This window comes from Pseudophryne corroboree, chromosome 5, assembly GCF_028390025.1.
Source record: "Pseudophryne corroboree isolate aPseCor3 chromosome 5, aPseCor3.hap2, whole genome shotgun sequence".
NCBI classification, from domain to species: domain Eukaryota; kingdom Metazoa; phylum Chordata; class Amphibia; order Anura; family Myobatrachidae; genus Pseudophryne; species Pseudophryne corroboree.
Genome location: NC_086448.1, coordinates 73,288,761 through 73,309,038, shown reverse-complemented (window position 1 = coordinate 73,309,038; position 20,278 = coordinate 73,288,761). Strand labels below are relative to the sequence as shown.

The window sequence follows — 20,278 nt, the reverse complement described above, 5'->3', positions numbered from 1 at the left end:
CTCCATGTACTGTACATCATGCTGATATAACGGAGATCACTGTAATTCACCAATATCATAAGCATATCACTGTTATTCACCAATATAATAAAAATCAACACTATTCACCAATATAATAAACATATCACTGTTATTCACCAATCTAATAACCATCTCACTGTTATTCACCAGTATAATAAGCATATCACTGTTATTCACCTATATAATAAAAACCTATCAACACTATTCACCAATATACTGTAATCAGCATATTCACAGATGTAAAAAGCTTATTACTGTTATAGACCAATTTTATAAGCACATCACTGTTATTTACCAAAATATTAAGCATACGACTGTGATTCGCCAATATAATAAGCATATCATCATTTTTCATCAATAGAAAAGGCATATCACTGTCATTCACCAGTATAAAAAAACATCACTATTATACACCAATTTAAAAAGCAAATCACGGTTAATTTCCTATATAAGAAGCTCATCACTGTTTTACACCAATTTAATAAGCACATAAATGGGTAACACAGGTCAACCAACTCAATTGCAGTTTACAACATGGGGAGAGACGGATTTCCCAGCACTTAGTGATGATGTCATCTCCAAGCCCTAGCAGAACAAAAAGACTGCGTCCGTATAAACGTCTCGGACTCGGGAATAACCCTGGTCGAAGCCGCAGCGGGAACGGGGTCTGTCTCAGGTCAGACCCGGATCGACCTCAATTTTGGTAGAAAAGGGTTATTACTCGCCTAAATATTAAGCATATAACTGTGTTTCTCCAATATAATAAGCATATCATTTTTTTCACCAATATAAAAAGCTCATCAATGTTCACCATAATATCACTATCCCGTATCATATCACTGTCATCCATTATATAATTCTTTCCCCTTTGCAAACACTGACAAGGGTTTATCATTTTTGCATGAAAGTAAATGCATTGGTAATTTTAGACTAATTTAAGAAACATTTATGGCTTGTTAATGCTGCTTCTGTTTTACCCCTGAAATATTTTGCATGCATTTTAGAACTGCAAAATATGCGCAACCTACCAACATTATACATTTCTGAATCGGGACATGGCCACCCCACAGCACCCAGAATAATGTATAACGCATCTGAAGCTGGAATGCTGTGCAACATTATAGTGTGTGGCTGTATATACGCATTACTAAAAAACGTCATTTCCCAGACTGGACTAGTTCTACTTCTTCGCTTTTACAGGTGCCACTATTTTGCCATGCAAATTCAGTGTGAGTTACACATTTGCTCCAGAAAAGGCTGGAAGAACCTCTGCAGGTCAACGGTATTTATTAAAATCCAAAGTTAAATAATTGTTGATTAAATCAGTGGTATAATTTTCAATGTGGGAAAAAAAAAAACATTAATTCAAAGGGTTCTTTATTGTTTTAATATTCCTGCACAGGCGACATAGGCAAAATAGAATAAAATTCCAAAGCTCTGTTTTTGTTTAACCCTGTGGTATCCTGTACTGTAATCAGGCCCGGCGCTACCCGCTCAAGGGATGCAAAGCAGGTAGGCACCAGGCTGGAGAGGCACTCTCCCTGCTCTGCATCCCTGTGCTGCACCTTGGCACCCTGCTGCTGCTGCCGGCTGCTGTGCCTGTCACACCGTTTGACAGGCAGCGGCGCCGGCAGCTTGAAGCTTCCCCCTGCCCCCCTGCAGTGTCCGTTCTTGTACTGGCCGGAATGGGGGCTACACAGCGACAAGGGGCAGAGCTACATGGGACCAGGCTGCAGGAAGAGGACAGAAGCTGATACAGATCCAGCCAGCCAGATGGTATGTTGAAGGAGAGTAAGTGTGTGTGTGTGTGTGTGTGTGTGTGTGTGTATGCATGTGTGTGTGTGTATGCATTAGTGATGAGCGGGTTCGGTTTCCGAGAAACCGAACCCACCCGAGCTTTACCTTTTTTACACGGGATCGAGCAGACTCGGATCCTCCCGCCTTGCTCGGCTAACCCGAGCGCGCCCGAACGTCATCATCCCGCTGTCGGATTCTCGCGAGATTCGGATTCTATATAAGCAGCCGCGCGTCGCCGCCATTTTCCACACGTGCATTGAGATTGATAGGGAGAGGACGTGGCTGGCGTCCTCTCCGTTTATATAGTTATATACTACACAGTTGATCTGATTGCTTAGCTTATTGTGGGGAGGACTGGGGAGCAGCTGTTAGGAGGAGTACAGTGCAGAGTTTTGCTGATAAGTGACCACCAGTTTTTATCCGTTCTCTGCCTGAAAAAAACGCTCCATACCATATCTGTGCTCAGTGTGCTGCATGATATATCTGTGCTGAGTGCTCACACTGCTTAATTGTGGGGACTGGGGAGCAGCTATAGCAGGAGTACAGTGCACAGTTTTGCTGACAGTGACCACCAGTATACGTTTGTCTGCCTGAAAAACACTCCTGTGGTGTCTTTTTTTTTATACTATAAAGGCAGTCTGCTGACAGTGTCCACCAGGTCCATTATACTGTATATAGCAGTACGGTAGGCCACTGCTGTACCTACCTCTGTGTCGTCACTCGTCGTCCATAAGTATACTGTCCATCCATCTACATTGTATACCTGTGGTGTCTTTTTTTTTTTATACTATAAACGCAGTCTGCTGACAGTGTCCACCAGGTCCATTATACTGTATATAGCACTACGGTAGGCCACTGCTGTACCTACCTCTGTGTCGTCACTCGTCGTCCATAAGTATACTATCCATCCATCCATCTACATTGTATACCTGTGGTGTCTTTTTTTCTTTATACTATAAACGCAGTCTGCTGACAGTGTCCACCAGGTCCATTATACTGTATATAGCAGTACGGTAGGCCACTGCTGTACCTACCTCTGTGTCGTCACTCGTCGTCCATAAGTATACTAAGTATCCATCCATCTACATTGTATACCTGTGGTGTCTTTTTTTCTTTATACTATAAACGCAGTCTGCTGACAGTGTCCACCAGGTCCATTATACTGTATATAGCAGTACGGTAGGCCACTGCTGTACCTACCTCTGTGTCGTCACTCGTCGTCCATAAGTATACTAAGTATCCATCCATCTACATTGTATACCTGTGGTGTCTTTTTTTCTTTATACTATAAACGCAGTCTGCTGACAGTGTCCACCAGGTCCATTATACTGTATATAGCAGTACGGTAGGCCACTGCTGTACCTACCTCTGTGTCGTCACTCGTCGTCCATAAGTATACTAAGTATCCATCCATCTACATTGTATACCTGTGGTGTCTTTTTTTCTTTATACTATAAACGCAGTCTGCTGACAGTGTCCACCAGGTCCATTATACTGTATATAGCAGTACGGTAGGCCACTGCTGTACCTACCTCTGTGTCGTCACTCGTCGTCCATAAGTATACTAAGTATCCATCCATCTACATTGTATACCTGTGGTGTCTTTTTCTTTTCTTTATACTAAGTATAAACGCAGTCTGCTGACAGTGTCCACCAGGTCCATTATACTGTATATAGCAGATGGAGGGGAGATGACCAGGAGGTGCAGAGACCACTGGACTGGCCAGAAGACAGAGTTTATATATGATCGAGTATTCCATCATTGGATATTCAACCACCATGGTAACCCCTTTGGAATGATGTCGTTGAAAGAAACCGTTATATGAGGATATCTACTGTCCCTCACGTGAGTGTTAGGTACGCCCTCTTCAACCACCAATTGATAAAGAGCACATCACATCTTTAAAAGATACCTTTATGGGCCTGTCACCACCTGTCTTTGTGTAAGTCAGGTGTGTTCATATGAGGATACTGTTTCTATATGTTTGGATTGAAAAGATCACCTATTCTCTGACCATTCACATTGCCTAGAGAAGCCTACCAGCTCCTATTGGCAAAAAAATCCTAGACGCTATATCTCTATATTTATTTAGTTTCAAGCGACATTACTACACATTTTATTTTTGTTTTGTTTTTTCAATATGGCTGAGCTCTCCATCATAAATTGGACATAGATTATACCTGACTCTTCGCCGGGAGACAGTACAGCTAAGTATTTGTTTTAGCACTCTCACATTTACCATCACTGCTTGAGCGATAGCGCCATCTAGTCCACACCACCACTACTCCTTCTGTTTCATTTTTTGGACTATCTGGGATAAGTCCACCGTTGGATCTAGAAGGCAGCAATCGTTTCACTAGAAGCGCCATTAAGGATTTCACCCCTCTTTTTCCATATCCATCCATCTACATTGTATACCTGTGGTGTCTTTTTTTCTTTATACTAAGTATAAACGCAGTCTGCTGACAGTGTCCACCAGGTCCATTATACTGTATATAGCAGTACGGTAGGCCACTGCTGTACCTACCTCTGTGTCGTCACTCGTCGTCCATAAGTATACTAGTATCCATCCATCTACATTGTATACCTGTGGTGCCTTTTAGTTGTGCGCATTAAAATATGGAGAACAAAAATGTGGAGGTTAAAAAAATAGGGAAAGATCAAGATCCACTTCCACCTCGTGCTGAAGCTGCTGCCACTAGTCATGGCCGAGACGATGAAATGCCATCAACGTCGTCTGCCAAGGCCGATGCCCAATGTCATAAGACAGAGCATGTAAAATCCAAAACACAAAAGATCAGTAAAATGACCCAAAAATCAAAATTAAAAGCGTCTGAGGAGAAGCGTAAACTTGCCAATATGCCATTTACGACATGGAGTGGCAAGGAACGGCTGAGGCCCTGGCCTATGTTCATGGCTAGTGGTTCAGCTTCACATGAGGATGGAAGCACTCATCCTCTCGCTAGAAAAAAGAAAAGACTTAAGCTGTCAAAAGCACAGCAAAGAACTGTGCGTTCTTCGAAATCAAAAATCCCCAAGGAGAGTCCAATTGTGTCGGTTGCGATGCCTGACCTTCCCAACACTGGACGGGAAGAGCTTGCGCCTTCCACCATTTGCACGCCCCCTGCAAGTGCTGGAAGGAGCACCCGCAGTCCAGTTCCTGATAGTCAAATTGAAGATGTCAGTGTTGAAGTAGACCAGGATGAGGATATGGGTGTTGCTGGCGCTGGGGAGGAAATTGACAAGGAGGATTCTGATGGTGAGGTGGTTTGTTTAAGTCAGGCACCCGGGGAGACGCCTGTTGTTCGTGGGAGGAATATGGCCATTGACATGCCTGGTCAAAATACAAAAAAAATCAGCTCTTCGGTATGGAATTATTTCAACACAAATGCGGACAACAGGTGTCAAGCCGTGTGTTGCCTTTGTCAAGCTGTAATAAGTAGGGGTAAGGACGTTAACTACCTCGGAACATCCTCCCTTATACGTCACCTGCAGCACATTCATCATAAGTCAGTGACAAGTTCATAACTTTTGGCGACAGCGGAAGCAGTCCACTGACCAGTAAATCCCTTCCTCTTGTAACCAAGCTCCTGCAAACCACACCACCAACTCCCTCAGTGTCAATTTTCTCCTTACCCAGGAAAGCCAATAGTCCTGCAGGCCATGTCACTGGCAAGTCTGACGAGTCCTTTCCTGCTTGGGATTCCTCCGATGCATCCATGAGTGTAACGCCTACTGCTGCTGGCGCTGCTGTTGTTGCTACTGGGAGTCGATCGTCATCCCAGAGGGGAAGTCGGAAGACCACTTGTACTAGTTCCAGTAAGCAATTGACTGTCCAACAGTCCTTTGCGAGGAAGATGAAATATCACAGCAGTCATCCTGCTGCAAAGCGGATAACTGAGGCCTTGGCAGCCTGGGCGGTGAGAAATGTGGTTCCGGTATCCATCGTTAATTCAGAGCCAACTATAGACTTGATTGAGGTACTGTGTCCCCGGTACCAAATACCATCTAGGTTCCATTTCTCTAGGCAGGCGATACCGAAAATGTACACAGACCTCAGAAAAAGAGTCACCAGTGTCCTAAAAAATGCAGTTGTACCCAATGTCCACTTAACCACGGACATGTGGACAAGTGGAGCAGGGCAGACTCAGGACTATATGACTGTGACAGCCCACTGGGTAGATGTATTGCCTCCCGCTGCAAGAACAGCAGCGGCGGCACCAGTAGCAGCATCTCGCAAACGCAAACTCGTTCCTAGGCAGGCTACGCTTTGTATCACCGCTTTCCAGAATACGCACACAGCTGAAAACCTCTTACGGCAACTGAGAAAGATCATCGCAGAATGGCTTACCCCAATTGGACTCTCCTGGGGATTTGTGACATCGGACAACGCCAGCAATATTGTGCGTGCATTACATCTGGGCAAATTCCAGCACGTCCCATGTTTTGCACATACCTTGAATTTGGTGGTGCAGAATTTTTTTAAAAAGACAGGGGTGTGCAAGAGATGCTGTCGGTGGCCCGAAGAATTGCGGGCCACTTTCGGCGTTCAGGCACCGCGTACAGAAGACTGGAGCACCACCAAACACACCAGAACCTGCCCTGCCATCATCTGAAGCAGGAGGTGGTAACGAGGTGGAATTCAACCCTCTATATGCTTCAGAGGATGGAGGAGCAGCAAAAGGCCATTCAAGCCTATACATCTGGCCACGATATAGGCAAAGGAGGTGGAATGCACCTGTCTCAAGCGCAGTGGAGAATGATTTCAACGTTGTGCAAGGTTCTGTAACCCTTTGAACTTGCCACACGTGAAGTCAGTTCAGACACTGCCAGCCTGAGTCAGGTCATTCCCCTCATCAGGCTTTTGCAGAAGAAGCTGGAGACATTGAAGGAGGAGCTAAAACAGAGCGATTCCGCTAGGCATGTGGGACTTGTGGATGGAGCCCTTCATTCGCTTAACCAGGATTCACGGGTGGTCAATCTGTTGAAATCAGAGCACTACATTTTGGCCACCGTGCTCGATCCTAGATTTAAAACCTACGTTGTATCTCTCTTTCCGGCAGACACAAGTCTGCAGAGGTTCAAAGACCTGCTGGTGAGAAAATTGTCAAGTCAAGCGGAACGTGACCCGTCAACAGCTCCTCCTTCACATTCTCCCGCAACTGGGGGTGCGAGGAAAAGGCTATGAATTCCGAGCCCACCCGCTGGCGGTGATGCAGGGCAGTCTGGAGCGAGTGCTGACATCTGGTCCGGACTGAAGGACCTGCCAACGATTACTGACATGTCGTCTACTGTCACTGCATATGATTCTCTCACCATTGAAAGAATGGTGGAGGATTATATGAGTGACCGCATCCAAGTAGGCACGTCAGACAGTCCGTACGTATACTGGCAGGAAAAAGAGGCAATTTGGAGGCTCTTGCAGAAACTGGCTTTATTCTACCTAAGTTGCCCTCCCTCCAGTGTGTACTCCGAAAGAGTGTTTAGTGCAGCCACTCACCTTGTCAGCAATCGGCGTACGAGGTTACTTCCAGAAAATGTGGAGAAGATGATGTTCATTAAAATGAATTATAATCAATTCCTCCGTGGAGACATTCACCAGCAGCAATTGCCTCCAGAAAGTGCACGGGGACCTGAGATGGTGGATTCCAGTGGGGACGAATTAATAATCTGTGAGGAGGGGGATGTACACAGTGAAAGAAGTGATGAATCGGACGATGAGGAGGAGGTGGACATCTTGCCTCTGTAGAGCCAGTTTGTGCAAGGAGAGATTGATTGCTTCTTTTTTGGTGGGGGCCCAAACCAACCAGTCATTTCAGTCACAGTCGTGTGGCAGACCCTGTCACTGAAATGATGGGTTCGTTAAAGTGTGCATGTCCTGTTTATACAACATAAGGGTGGGTGGGAGGGCCCAAGGACAATTCCATCTTGCACCTCTTTTTTCTTTCATTTTTCTTTGCATCATGTGCTGTTTGGGGAGTATTTTTTTGAAGTGCCATCCTGTCTGACACTGCAGTGCCACTCCTAGATGGGCCAGATGTTTGTGTCGGCCACTTGGGTCGCTTATCTTAGTCACACAGCTACCTCATTGCGCCTCTTTTTTTCTTTGCATCATGTGCTGTTTGGGGAGTATTTTTTTGAAGGGCCATCCTGCGTGACACTGCAGTGCCACTCCTAGATGGGCCAGGTGTTTGTGTCAGCCACTTGTGTCGCTTAGCTTAGTCACACAGCGACCTTGGTGCGCCTCTTTTTTTCTTTGCATCATGTGCTGTTTGGGGAGTATTTTTTTGAAGTGCCATCCTGTCTGACACTGCAGTGCCACTCCTAGATAGGCCAGTTGTTTGTGTCGGCCACTTGGGTCGCTTAGCTTAGTCACACAGCTACCTCATTGCGCCTCTTTTTTTCTTTGCATCATGTGCTGTTTGGGGACAATTTTTTTGAAGGGCCATCCTGTCTGACACTGCAGTGCCACTCGTAGATGGGCCAGGTGTTTGTGTCGGCCACTTGGGTCGCTTAGCTTAGCCATCCAGCGACCTCGGTGCAAATTTTAGGACTAAAAATAATATTGTGAGATGTGAGGTGTTCAGAATAGACTGAAAATGAGTGGAAATTATGGTTATAGAGGTTAATAATACTATGGGATCAAAATGACCCCCAAATTCTATGATTTAAGCTGTTTTTTAGGGTTTTTTGAAAAAAACACCCGAATCCAAAACACACCCGAATCTGAAACAAAAAAAATTCGGTGAGGTTTTGCCAAAACGCGTCCGAACCTAAAACACGGCCGCGGAACCGAACCCAAAACCAAAACACAAAACCCGAAAAATTTCCGGTGCACATCACTAGTATGCATGTGTGTATCGATCTATGTGAATGTGTATCTACAGTATGTGTGTGTATCTATATATATGTATGTGTGTACATGTGTATATGTGTGTGTGTATCTATCTATGTGGGTGTGGGAGGGGGGGCATAATGTGTAAAAAAATTTCACTTCTGAGGGCATTATATACTGTATAACCGGCGCTATTACAGGGGCTATTATGCATATAAACAGCACTACTACAGGGGCTATTATGCATATAAACAGCACTACTACAGGGGCTATTGTGCGTATAAACAGCACTACTACGGGGGCTATTATGCGTATAACCGGCGCTACTACAGGGGCTATTATGCGTATAACCGGCGCTACTACAGGGGCTATTATGCGTATAACATGCGCTACTACAGGGGCTATTATGTGTATAATCGGTGATACTACATGTGCTATTATGTGTATAACCGGCGCTACTACAGGTGCTATTATGTGTATAACTGGCGCTACTACAGGGGCTATTATGCATATAACCGGCGCTACTACAGGTGCTATTATGCGTATAACCGGCGATACTACAGGTGCTATTATTTTGTATAACCGGCGCTACTACAGGGGCTATTATGCGTATAACCGGTGCTACTACAGGGGCTATTATGTGTATAACCGGTGATACTACAGGTGCTATTATGTGTATAACCGGCGCTACTACAGGGGCTATTATGCATATAACCGGCGCTACTACAGGTGCTATTATGCGTATAACCGGCGATACTACAGGTGCTATTATTTTGTATAACCGGCGCTACTACAGGGGCTATTATGTGTATAACCAGCGCTACTACAGGGGCTATTATGTGTATAACCAGCGCTACTACTGGGGCTATTATGCGTATAACCGGCGCTACTACAGGTGCTATTATGTGTATAACCGGCGCCACTACAGGGGACATTATGTGTATAAACAGCACTACTATGCGCAGGATAATGGGAAAGTGTGCTACTGTGCGGTGTAATTTGAAATGGTGGTACTATTGTGTGGCCACTCCCATTCCTTGTGAGACCACACCCTTTTTTTGCAGCACGCTGTCCCTTTGTAAAATATGGGAGGGCGCAAATTTATAGTTTGCAGAGGGGAGCCGAACACCCTAGCACCGGCCCTGACTTTAATACAGGTGAAGGCAGAGATACAGCTCGCCAATATACCAAAAGTCTGCCCACTCATACATAAGTCTATGCATAAAAAAATACACAACGGTTTCTAAATTTTTCCTTCCCCCAAACGGTCACAGACTGGCAGTCATCTTGCTGACAAATCCTCTACTGCGAGTGACATCGCTAAGGTACCTTGGATTTTGGGTAGTGCGCAGATTACAAATAATCGCTCAACTCCGTAAATATCGCCATTGTCTATAACTGTGAATCAGGCCATATATTGTTTATGTTGCTCCTATTATAATATACACACTGACCTCTGATCCAGGCACATCCTCAGGATTATAAACTAACGCTTTCATTCCATTTGGGATTGCTCCAATCCAAATATCCCCCGTAACTGGATCCACCGACAGGTTATCCAAAGCTGTCTCTAGCTCCACCACCTTAGGCAGAAATAACAGATATATTAGTTTTTGTAGCAATAAACAGACGTAAAAGTCATACTGCATTATATATGGGATATCTAAACCCCTACTTAAGGGACTTAGGGGAACATTTACTAAGCAGTGATAAAAGTGGAGAAGTGAGCCAGTGGAGAAGTTGCCCATGGCAACCAATCAGCTACTCTGTATATTTTTAAAGTATGCAAATTATGAATACTCCGTCAATGCCGATTGGTTGCCATGGGCAACATCTCCAATGGCTCACTTCTCCACTTTTATCACTGCTTAGTACATGTCCCCCTTAGGCTCCTAACTGTCATTTTTCAAACACAGCCTGTGACATGGCAGAAATGAGGCGGGAGACACATCCCGCTAAGTCGCCGGAATCGGTTTTGATGGCAGCTTGTCTGTAATTTGATTGGCCCCTAAGTTATGGGGCAGCAGGCTGGCAGCATTAATACAGAGCACAGAAGTTCATTGTAGCCTGCAATAATCCAGTATTGTGAACTATTTATTCCTTATTATAATACAACATACTGGCCGATTTATATATTGGCACACAAAATCGCATTGCACTATGTATTAGTGAGCTCACGCAGGGCTTTGACACCTACTGGGACAACGGCCTAATGCAAGAAATGCATCTTCTAGAATCTTGAAAGTAAAATACGGTAAGCCAATGTCATTACATTCAAGCATGGATTACCAGTATATAAAATGTATTACCTTTACTGGAGAGAGAGACCAGTCCGCATCTTTTTGGAAAACACTAACTGTATGACCGGTGAGATCAGCAACATAGACGTACCTTCAAAGAGACACAAATGTATACAGTTAATCTATGAATATACGTAATGTTTCCATGCATGATTCATTTGCAGAGTGTGCTGTATAAAGCAGAAACGGACTAGATAACGCTCACTGGAACAGTTGTACACTTATACCCCTTTTCCACTAGCTCCTTAAAACATGGGTAAATGCACAGGGGCGTGCATTTACCCGTGTTTTTACCTAGTGGAAAAGGGTCCCCCTGCAAATTCCTGGATCAAGTGATCCGGGAATCCTACCCAGGTAGCTTGCCGGGTTGTTGAACATGTGTTCAAGACGGTAGGCTGTCTAGTGTGAACGTATGGGAGGGCGGTGCTGGGAGATCATGTGATCTCCCAGCGCCGCCCCTGCCGCGTCACTAGCAGCGTCACCAACCCGGCAATATGTGGGGTTGGTGAGCGCTGTCTGAAAGGGGGCTGTAGCACCGGTCGCAGCCGTGTCAGGCGACACAGCTGCGACCCGTGCTACAGTGGAAAAGGGGTATAACTGGGTAGCTACAATCGTGATGTAAAACCTTTATTATCCCTACACTTTGTTGTAGGATGCCACACAGTAAATGTTACATATCACAGCTCTCTTGACATTACTGAGACCTCAGCACTATTATACATCCATACGATTGGCTGTAAATTGAGTGACATCGCCAGTTCAGTAATGAGGGAACCGTTAGATAACAAGTCCCACATACGTCTGTGCAGCAAAAGTATGAGGTCATTATAAGAGTGAAGCTATCACAGCGTTTTTTATTATTATTACCAGTTATTTATATAGCGCACACATATTCCGCAGTGCTGTACAGAGAGAATATTTGCCCATTCACATCAGTCCCTGCTCCAGTGGAGCTTACAATCTTTATTCCCTATCACATGTACACACAGACACATTCACACTAGGGTTAATTTTTGTGGGGAGCCAATTAACCTACTGGTATATTGTTGGATTGTGGGAGGAAACCCACGCAAGTACGGGGAGAATATACAAACTCCACACAGTTAGGGCCATGGTGGGAATTGAACCAATGACCTCAGTGCTGTGAGGTAGTAATGCTAACCATTACACCATCCGTACTGCTCCAACAAAATGTTACTCAGGGGGAGATGTATAAAAACCAAGAGAGTGATAAAGTGAAGAAAGATAAAGACCCAAATGTTTTAAGCCTTAAAAAGTGATAAAGTGGAGACTGATAAAAAGTGATAAAGTGCAGCCAATTAGCTCCTAACTGTCATGTAACCGAATGAATTTGAAAAATGATAGGAGCTGAATGGTTTGCACTTTATCTGTCTCCTCTTTATCTCACTCCAAGGTTTGATACATTTGCCCTCAAGGAGCATTGTGTTACTAGAATGTGAGAGATGTATGGTATGGTCCTTTTCTGTGTACACAGTATACACTGTGATACAAAAGTCTCAAACAAAAAGATGGAACTGTAGTAAATGACAATAAGTACTTTTTATCGGCGGACATGGCAATTCCATTGGTACTGTAAAATCCTGATGCCACTCGTTTGACATTGCCGGGACTGTAATATGACACGCTTGACCACTGTAATCCGAAGAGCAGTTCTATGAGTTTCAAGTAGAAATTTGTGAAGTAAAAATCGTTAGTGGCATAAAAGCTCTCGGGTCCGACGGCGGCAATATCATTGACACTGAAAAAAGACAAAAGATAATGCAGTTGTCAGGCTGGTCAGTTACTGTGGGACCCACCATTCGTGGTAAGCCCCAACACTACCCATATCTTATACACTAATTCTAATCATTTTTAAGTATTTTATGTGTATAAATATATGTCTTGCGCTGAATGCGTTTACTGCCATACAGGATAGAGATCTCAATTGTGTTCAATGTAGAGGTTTTGGGCCCAATTTATGATATAATTTGACAATCTGTATTTAGGGTGATTAATCCACCTGAAGACATACTGTAAATCCTGAAAACAGTGTAAGGTGAGTCTTTGTTCTAAAATCTACCATTTGGATCTACTGTACCTCTAAAAATCCTGCTCTTGCACCTATGTAGCAGTGGAGCCTGAACAGTGTTCAGCATCATGCAATGACTGTAGGCCCCTGATTGCATTATCTCTATCTAGGGTCTTAAATTGATCATGAAAGTCGAGAACCATTGGGTTTGCTATTTTTGACTGTTGTGTACTTGCATATTTTCTATACAACTGGAAATACGACTGGACTGGAAAGTTTATTCTAGGGAGACGAAGGCTATAAGCATACATGTATAACACTAAGGGGGTCATTCCGACCCGTTCGCACGCAGCGATTTGTCGCTGTGGTGTGAATGGGTTTGGAATGCGCATGCGTGGCGGCCGCACTGCGCACTCGCCGACAGGGGTCGCCGGGTTACGTCTCGGACAACGAAGAAAGCGGTCGCAGAGGCGACCACAAGAAGATTGACAGAAAGAAGGCGTTCCTGGGCGTCACCAGACTTTTGCCTGCCGTTTTCGGGGAGTGGTGAAGAAAACACAGGCGTGTCCATGGGAACAGAGGGCAGATGTCTGACGTCAAAGCCGGCTCCAGTATCGCAGAGATCGTCGCACAGGGTAAGCATGTCCCGGGCTAGTCTTCTTTTACTTGAAATTTTTTTAGCTTAGCATGGCTGCACAAGCGATCGCAGCCCTGCAAAGCTAAAATACACTCCCCGATAGGCGGAGATTAGTTGATCGCACCAGCAGCAAAAAGTTGCTGGCTGCAATCAACTCGGAATGACCACTTAAATGTAGCTTTACCATTCCTTTTTCTTTCATCATGTCCTTCAATTCAAAATATTTTAGCATACAGGTATCAAAATGCACGCACTAAGGGGGTCATTCCGAGTTGTTCGCTCGCTAGCTGCTTTTAGCAGCATTGCACACGCTAGGCCGCCGCCCTCTGGGAGTGTATCTTAGCATAGCAGAATTGCGAACGAAAGATTAGCAGAATTGCGAATAGAAAATTCTTAGCAGTTTCTGAGTAGCTCAAGACTTACTCCTACACTGCGATCAGCTCAGGCCGTTTCGTTCCTGGTTTGACGTCACAAACACGCCCTGCGTTCGGCCAGCCACTCCCCAGTTTCTCCAGACACTCCCGCGTTTTTTAGCCAACACTGGGAAAACGCTGAGTTGCCGCCCAGAAACGCCCCTTTCCTGTCAATCATTTACCGAACACCAGTGCGACTGAAAAGCGCCGCAAACGCTACAGCAAAACAGCTAAGTTTTTAGTAAAATAACTAAGCGCATGCGCTCTGCGTACCTTGCGCATGCGCAGTAAGCGACTAATCGCAGTATAGCAAAAATCGGCAACGAGCAAACAACTCGGAATGACCCCCAAAGATCCTTATCTTATCCACAGCACAACGTTTCCATCTTGAAAGATGCTGCCTTAAAATTCATGCACTTAACTGGTGATGTGATATACACATATAGTGGTGATGATATATACTCAAATTACCATTATAGTGCAGCTATGCTCTAAGAGCCTGATTGTGATTTGAAAGTAAATAAAAGCAAGCAACTGTGCACCTGGGCAAGGCCGAAACTAGGACTTCTGGATCCCGGGGCAAGGCAGTAATTAAGCGCCATCCTTCCAAAAAAAAAAAAACTTGAGAGAGAGGGAGGAGGAGAGATGGGAGAGAAAAGAGAGAGAAGCTGGAAAGATAAAGGAGAGAGGAGGGGTAGAGAAGAGAGAGAGAAAGAGAGGGGGGGGTGTATGTATGTGTGTGTATATGTATCAGCGTGCAATGGGGGGTGGGGTGTACCTTAACATGATATACTCTTGTCTTGCTCCTGTGCTTGGGGGTGAATTTGGAGGCTTGGCTTTCCAGCAGGCTGCCCAGGTGGAAGAGGCCACCGCTGTAGTAATGTGGTGGGTAGAGGACTGTTCCTCTATGCTTCACATTCCGCCCCTCAGCGGCTGCTCCCCTCTACTTTATGCCCTCACACAGGGACAGCTGGTACTGTTCTTGTCCTCCACCTGGGAGGAGATGGAGAGGCTGCACTGCCTGGGTCCAGGGACACGTCCTTGGGAGGGGCAGCTGAACAGGTACAAGCTGGAATGAGAGGCTGTCGGGTCGCAGCCCCCATCCGGGTATAGGGAGCCTCCAGTGGCTGTAGGATGCAGGTGCAGCGGCGAGGGAGATGACCATCCAGGGGTTGTGGTGGTAGGCAGCGCACAGTGCAGACTTGCCGCTCTACAGCCAGGGAAGCCTGGGTCTGTGCAGCATGTTTGGCCAGCACATTTGGCTCCCAGTCAGGTGCAACAGGCAGGATTTAGAGAGGCAAGCTGGTCAGGGGAGTGGCAGGTGGAAGGAGGTCTCGCCGCCTCACAATTCTGGCGCCCGGGTCACGTGCCCCCCTAGTACCCACCACCCGAGTTGCAGCCATGACTTGGGCAAAACCATGTTGCACTGCAGGTGGGGCAGATATGACATGCAGAGAGATATAGAATTGGGTGGGGTGTGTCCAAACTGAGATCTAAATTGCGGTGTAAAAATAAAGCTGTCTAATGTTTGTGGGCTACATGCAAAAGCAGCCAGCATTTACCCTGCACAGAAACAATATAAATGTATTTGCTCCCCTTGCATGGCAACATGGTTTATTCCACACACAAAGGTGCTTGCTTTTTTTGCTTTACTTCAAACTCAGAATCTGGTCTTAAATAAGGAACTAATGCCCTCATTCCGAGTTGTTCGCTCGCTAGCTGCTTTTAGCAGCATTGCACACACTAGGCCGCCGCCCTCTGGGAGTGTATCTTAGCTTAGCAGAATAGCGAACGAAAGATTAGCAAATCTGCTACTAAATAATTCTTTGCAGTTTCTGAGTAGCTCGAGACCTACTCCTAGATTGCGATCAGCTCAGTCCGTTTAGTTCCTGGCTTGACGTCACAAACACGCCCTGCGTTCAGCCAGCCACTCCCCCATTTCTCCAGCCACTCCTGCGTTTTTACATGGAACACCTGAGTTTTTCAGCACACTCCCTGAAAACGGCCAGTTTCCGCCCAGAAACACCCACTTCCTGTCAATCACACTACGATTACTCGAGCGATGAAAAAACGTCGCTCGAGCTTGTGTAAATCTACTAAGTTTTGTGTTAAATAACTAAGCGCATGCGCGCTGCGTACCATGCACATGCGCAATTAGCAACAAATTGCAGTATAGCGAAAATCGGCAACGAGCTAACAACTCGAAATGACCCCCAATGGCCCTCATTCTGAGTTGTTCGCACGCTAATTGCTATTATGAGCCGTGCAAATGCTAAGCCGCCGCCCTCTGGGAGTGTATCTTAGCTTAGCAAAAGTGCGAACGAAAGGATCGCAGATCGGCTACAAAATAATTTGGTGCAGCTTCAGAGTAGCTCCTGACCTACTCCTAGCTTGCGACCACTGCAGACTATGACGTCACGAACACACCCTGCGTTTGGCCAGCCACGCCTGCGTTTCCCCAGCCACGCCTGCGTTTGTATGTGACACGCCTGCGTTTTTACACACACTCCCCGAAAACGGTCAGTTACCTCCCAGAAACACCCACTTCCTGTCAATCACTCTGCAGCCAGCAGTGCGATTGAAAAGCGTCGCTAGACCTTGTGTGAAACTGCAACGGCTTTTGTGAAAGTACGTAGCGCGTGCGCATTGCGCACCATACGCATGCGCAGAAGTGCAGATTTTTTGCCTGATCGGTGCGCTGCGAACGAAAGCAGCTAGCGATCAACTCGGAATGACCACCTATATTTACATAATAATTTACATGTGACAAAGAAAATATCTTTTTATTGATCTTGTACTGTTGTACTGTTGTAAATTACTTGATTTCCCATAAAATCTGCTTTTGCCATTATGGAATGGGCAGAGGCTTTAAACATAAAGGTATCAAAAATATATATTTTGTAACAAAGGTTTAAGATGTTGTATTTGTTTTTTGTATTGAACAACAGTAATAGAAACAGCACATTTAATGTGAAGAGCCACTTTAAACTCATTTTTTTTATTAAAGTGCATATTGATAGTGTTTACAAGAAATGAATTGTGCGTTATCCGTTTCCAGTACCTGTGCAGGAGCGCGTGTTTAATTGTTTTCAGGTGCACAAGAACATTTTCCTCCTCAGCAAATTTAAATATCTCAACGGTGGTTTGGTAATTAGGATGATTCACCACAAAAAGATAGACCGTGTCATCTGTAAATAACGGGGAGACAAAGAGTTTATAAGCTGGCACAGTATTAATGCAGTAAGGCCAATGTGACTGTTATAACTGGTAAATTTAACCCTTTTTATCACCCCGTGCTAGAAATATATGTCTTCTGGCGCATGAAAGAAATAGGAAAAATACAGTATATTCAAGACAGGAGAGCAGCACCCCTCCTCTATAGACCTCTAGACCCTCCTCAATAGAGGTGAAGCTCCCACACCTGCTCTGGATCTGTGCAGCAGAAACTATAATAAAATTCCTGATCCAATCGAAGAATTTCCTATTCAATGGGCATCTGGTCATCTGAAAATCTACCAAAGAGGGTCATGTGAGGAGTGCGGCCCTCAGAAAAACAAACAGATAATAGATTTATTTTATATTTTTTGGTACGAAGACACCTATCATTTGAACAAAACCACTTTATATATGTTTGCATTGAAAAGCTCCATCTCTTGATCATCTTCATATCACATGTCTTCTAGGGTAAAAGCAGCGATGCAAGTATGGCGGCACGGAGCGGTACGGCGTACCAGTAAGAAATTCCCAGCCGGTACCGCCGGGCCGTCCACCATACTGCATCCCGCTGCCTTCGTTCTGTGTGAGGGGAGGAGAGCGCAGCGCCTCTCCTGCCCCTCAATTCTCTTTGATGCCACCCTTCCCCCCCCCGCCCCCCCAGTTACGGCCCTGATTATATAACAGAATAAATATTTAAATACTATTTTAGAGGCATACAAACTGGTGCAAAGTCTTACTAGCTGTAATATCAAACGTACTCCTTCCAGTTCATAGATCTCTCATTGCCCCCTCCAGCCCATAGATTTCTTGTTGCCCCTTCCAGTCCATAGATTTCTTGTTGCCCCCTCCATTCCATAGAGCTCTCATTTCTCTCTCCAGTCCGTAGATTGCTAATTGCCACCAATAGTCCATAGATATCTCATTGCCCACTCCAGTCCATAGAACTCGCATTCCCCACTCCAGTCCATAATTATCTCATTTCCCCCTCCAGTCGATTGGATATGTCAATGCCTGCTCCATTCCATAAATTTCTCATTACCCACTCCAATCCATAGATATCTAATAGCCCACTCTAGTCCATAGATCCCTCATTGCCCACTCCAGTCCATATCTCATTGCCTGCTCCAGTCCATAGATAACTCATTGCCACTCCATTCCATAGATTTCTCATTGCCCACTCTACGCCACAGGTCTCTATCCTTGCCTGCTCCAGTGCATATATATCTCATTACCTACTCCAGTCCATAGATTTCTCATTGCCCATTCCAGTCCATATATCTGTCATTGCATGCTCCAGTCAATAGATACTTTATTGTCCGCTGCAGTCCATAGATATGTCATTGCCGGCTCCAATCCATAGATTTTGTCAGCATCCGGAGTCTTACCTCCGGTTCTGGTCCCTGCGGCCTTCCTGCTAGTTGTCTGGTGTGGCTGCGGCAGCAATGTCCTCCAGTGCGGCTGCCGGGCATCTGGAGACTGGGGTCCGGGTCCTGGGGAGCGGAGCATCGCAGCCGGAGGTGTCTGTTTCCTGTTGCTGGAGTGCAGCATCTGGGAGGCCAGAGGTAGTGGCTGTGTGCTGGTTCCACATTATTTATTATTTATTACCAGTTATTTATATAGCGCACACATATTTTGCAGCGCTGTACAGAGAATATTTTGGCCATTCACATCAGTCCCTGCCCCAGTGGAGCTTACAATCTATATTCCCTATCACATGTACAAGCACACACATTCACGCTAGGGTTAATTTTATTGGGATCCAATTAACCTACCAGTATATTTTTGGATTGTGGGAGGAAACCCGGAGTACCCGGAGGAAACTCACACAAGTACAGGGAGAATATACAAACTCCACACAGTTAGGGCCATGGTGGGAATCGCACCCATGACATCAGTGCTGTGAGGCAGTAATGATAACCATTACACCAGCCGTACTACAAATGTGTCCTCTGTGCAGGGAGCTGTAATGTTGGAGACTAAGCCAAGCCAATAGGTATCCCAGTTCGCGTCCAGTCAATCCGGTGCAGTCTTCCCTTATAAAAAGGGGTTGATGCTTAGCTATGGTGCCAGTGCTTCAAGTTACTTACTGCTGTAAGGTGCTCAAGCTCTGCGCTCCCAGGTTAACCCCTGGTATCCTGGTTCTGTGGAAACCGTCCGGTGATCAGTTCTGTTATTGCAGTCCTTTGCTCCCAGTCCACCTGCTCTTGCGGTTTAACCGCTGGTTCCTCTATTTGGTAGAGGGTCTCCGTTTGCTGACAGTGTTCACAGCGATCCTCTCTTGAACATCGTTCTTCAAGTCATCTCTTCATTCAGTGTTCTTCAGCATAATTTACAAATCAAGTCATCTCTTCATTCAGTGTTCTTCAGCAACGTTTACAAATCACAAGTAATCTCTTCATTCAGTGTTCTTCAGCATCGTTTACAAATCACAAGTCACCTCTTCATTTGTGTTCTTCAGCATCGTTTACAAATCACAAGTCATCTCTTCATTCAGTGTTCTTCAGCATAATTTACAAATTACAAGTCACTTCTTCATTCAGTGTTCTTCAGCATCGTTTACAAATTACAAGTCACTTCTTCATTTGTGTTCTTCAGCATCATTTACAAATCACAAGTCATCTCTTCATTCAGTATTCTTCAGCATCATTTACAAATCACAAGTCACCTCTTCATTTGTGTTCTTCAGCATCATTTACAAATCACAAGTCATCTCTTCATTCAGTATTCTTCAGCATCATTTACAAATCACAAGTCATCTCTTCATTCAGTGTTCTTCAGCATCATTTACAAATCACAAGTCACTTCTTCATTCAGTATTCTTCAGCATCGTTTACAAGTCATGAACATTTCGTCCTTCAGAATATACTCAGACTTATCTCCTAGTCGTTGTGTATGATTGAGGTCTCATTAAAACTGAATTAATCTTTCTTCAGTGTATCGTTCTCGTTCATTGTCCTCGTTGCCTACCCCTCTACATCTTTGGGCCTAAGGGGGACATTTACTAAGCAGTGATAAGAGCGGAGAAGTGA

The 20,278-nt window shown here is 45.1% G+C and overlaps 1 protein-coding gene across 1 annotated transcript in view; it reads right to left on the bottom strand.

The window, feature by feature from the left end:
• The window catches only part of LOC134927210 (serum paraoxonase/arylesterase 2-like), a 106,215-nt gene that overhangs the window by 7,714 nt on the left and 78,223 nt on the right, over window positions 1-20,278 (bottom strand). The window contains exons 5-8 of the mRNA XM_063921369.1: window positions 17,095-17,221; window positions 12,513-12,713; window positions 10,964-11,045; window positions 10,109-10,237 (exon numbers count right to left, since the gene is read on the bottom strand). Of these exons, the coding sequence (XP_063777439.1) occupies window positions 10,109-10,237; window positions 10,964-11,045; window positions 12,513-12,713; window positions 17,095-17,221 (539 nt within the window). The remainder of the gene's footprint in view (window positions 1-10,108; window positions 10,238-10,963; window positions 11,046-12,512; window positions 12,714-17,094; window positions 17,222-20,278) is intronic.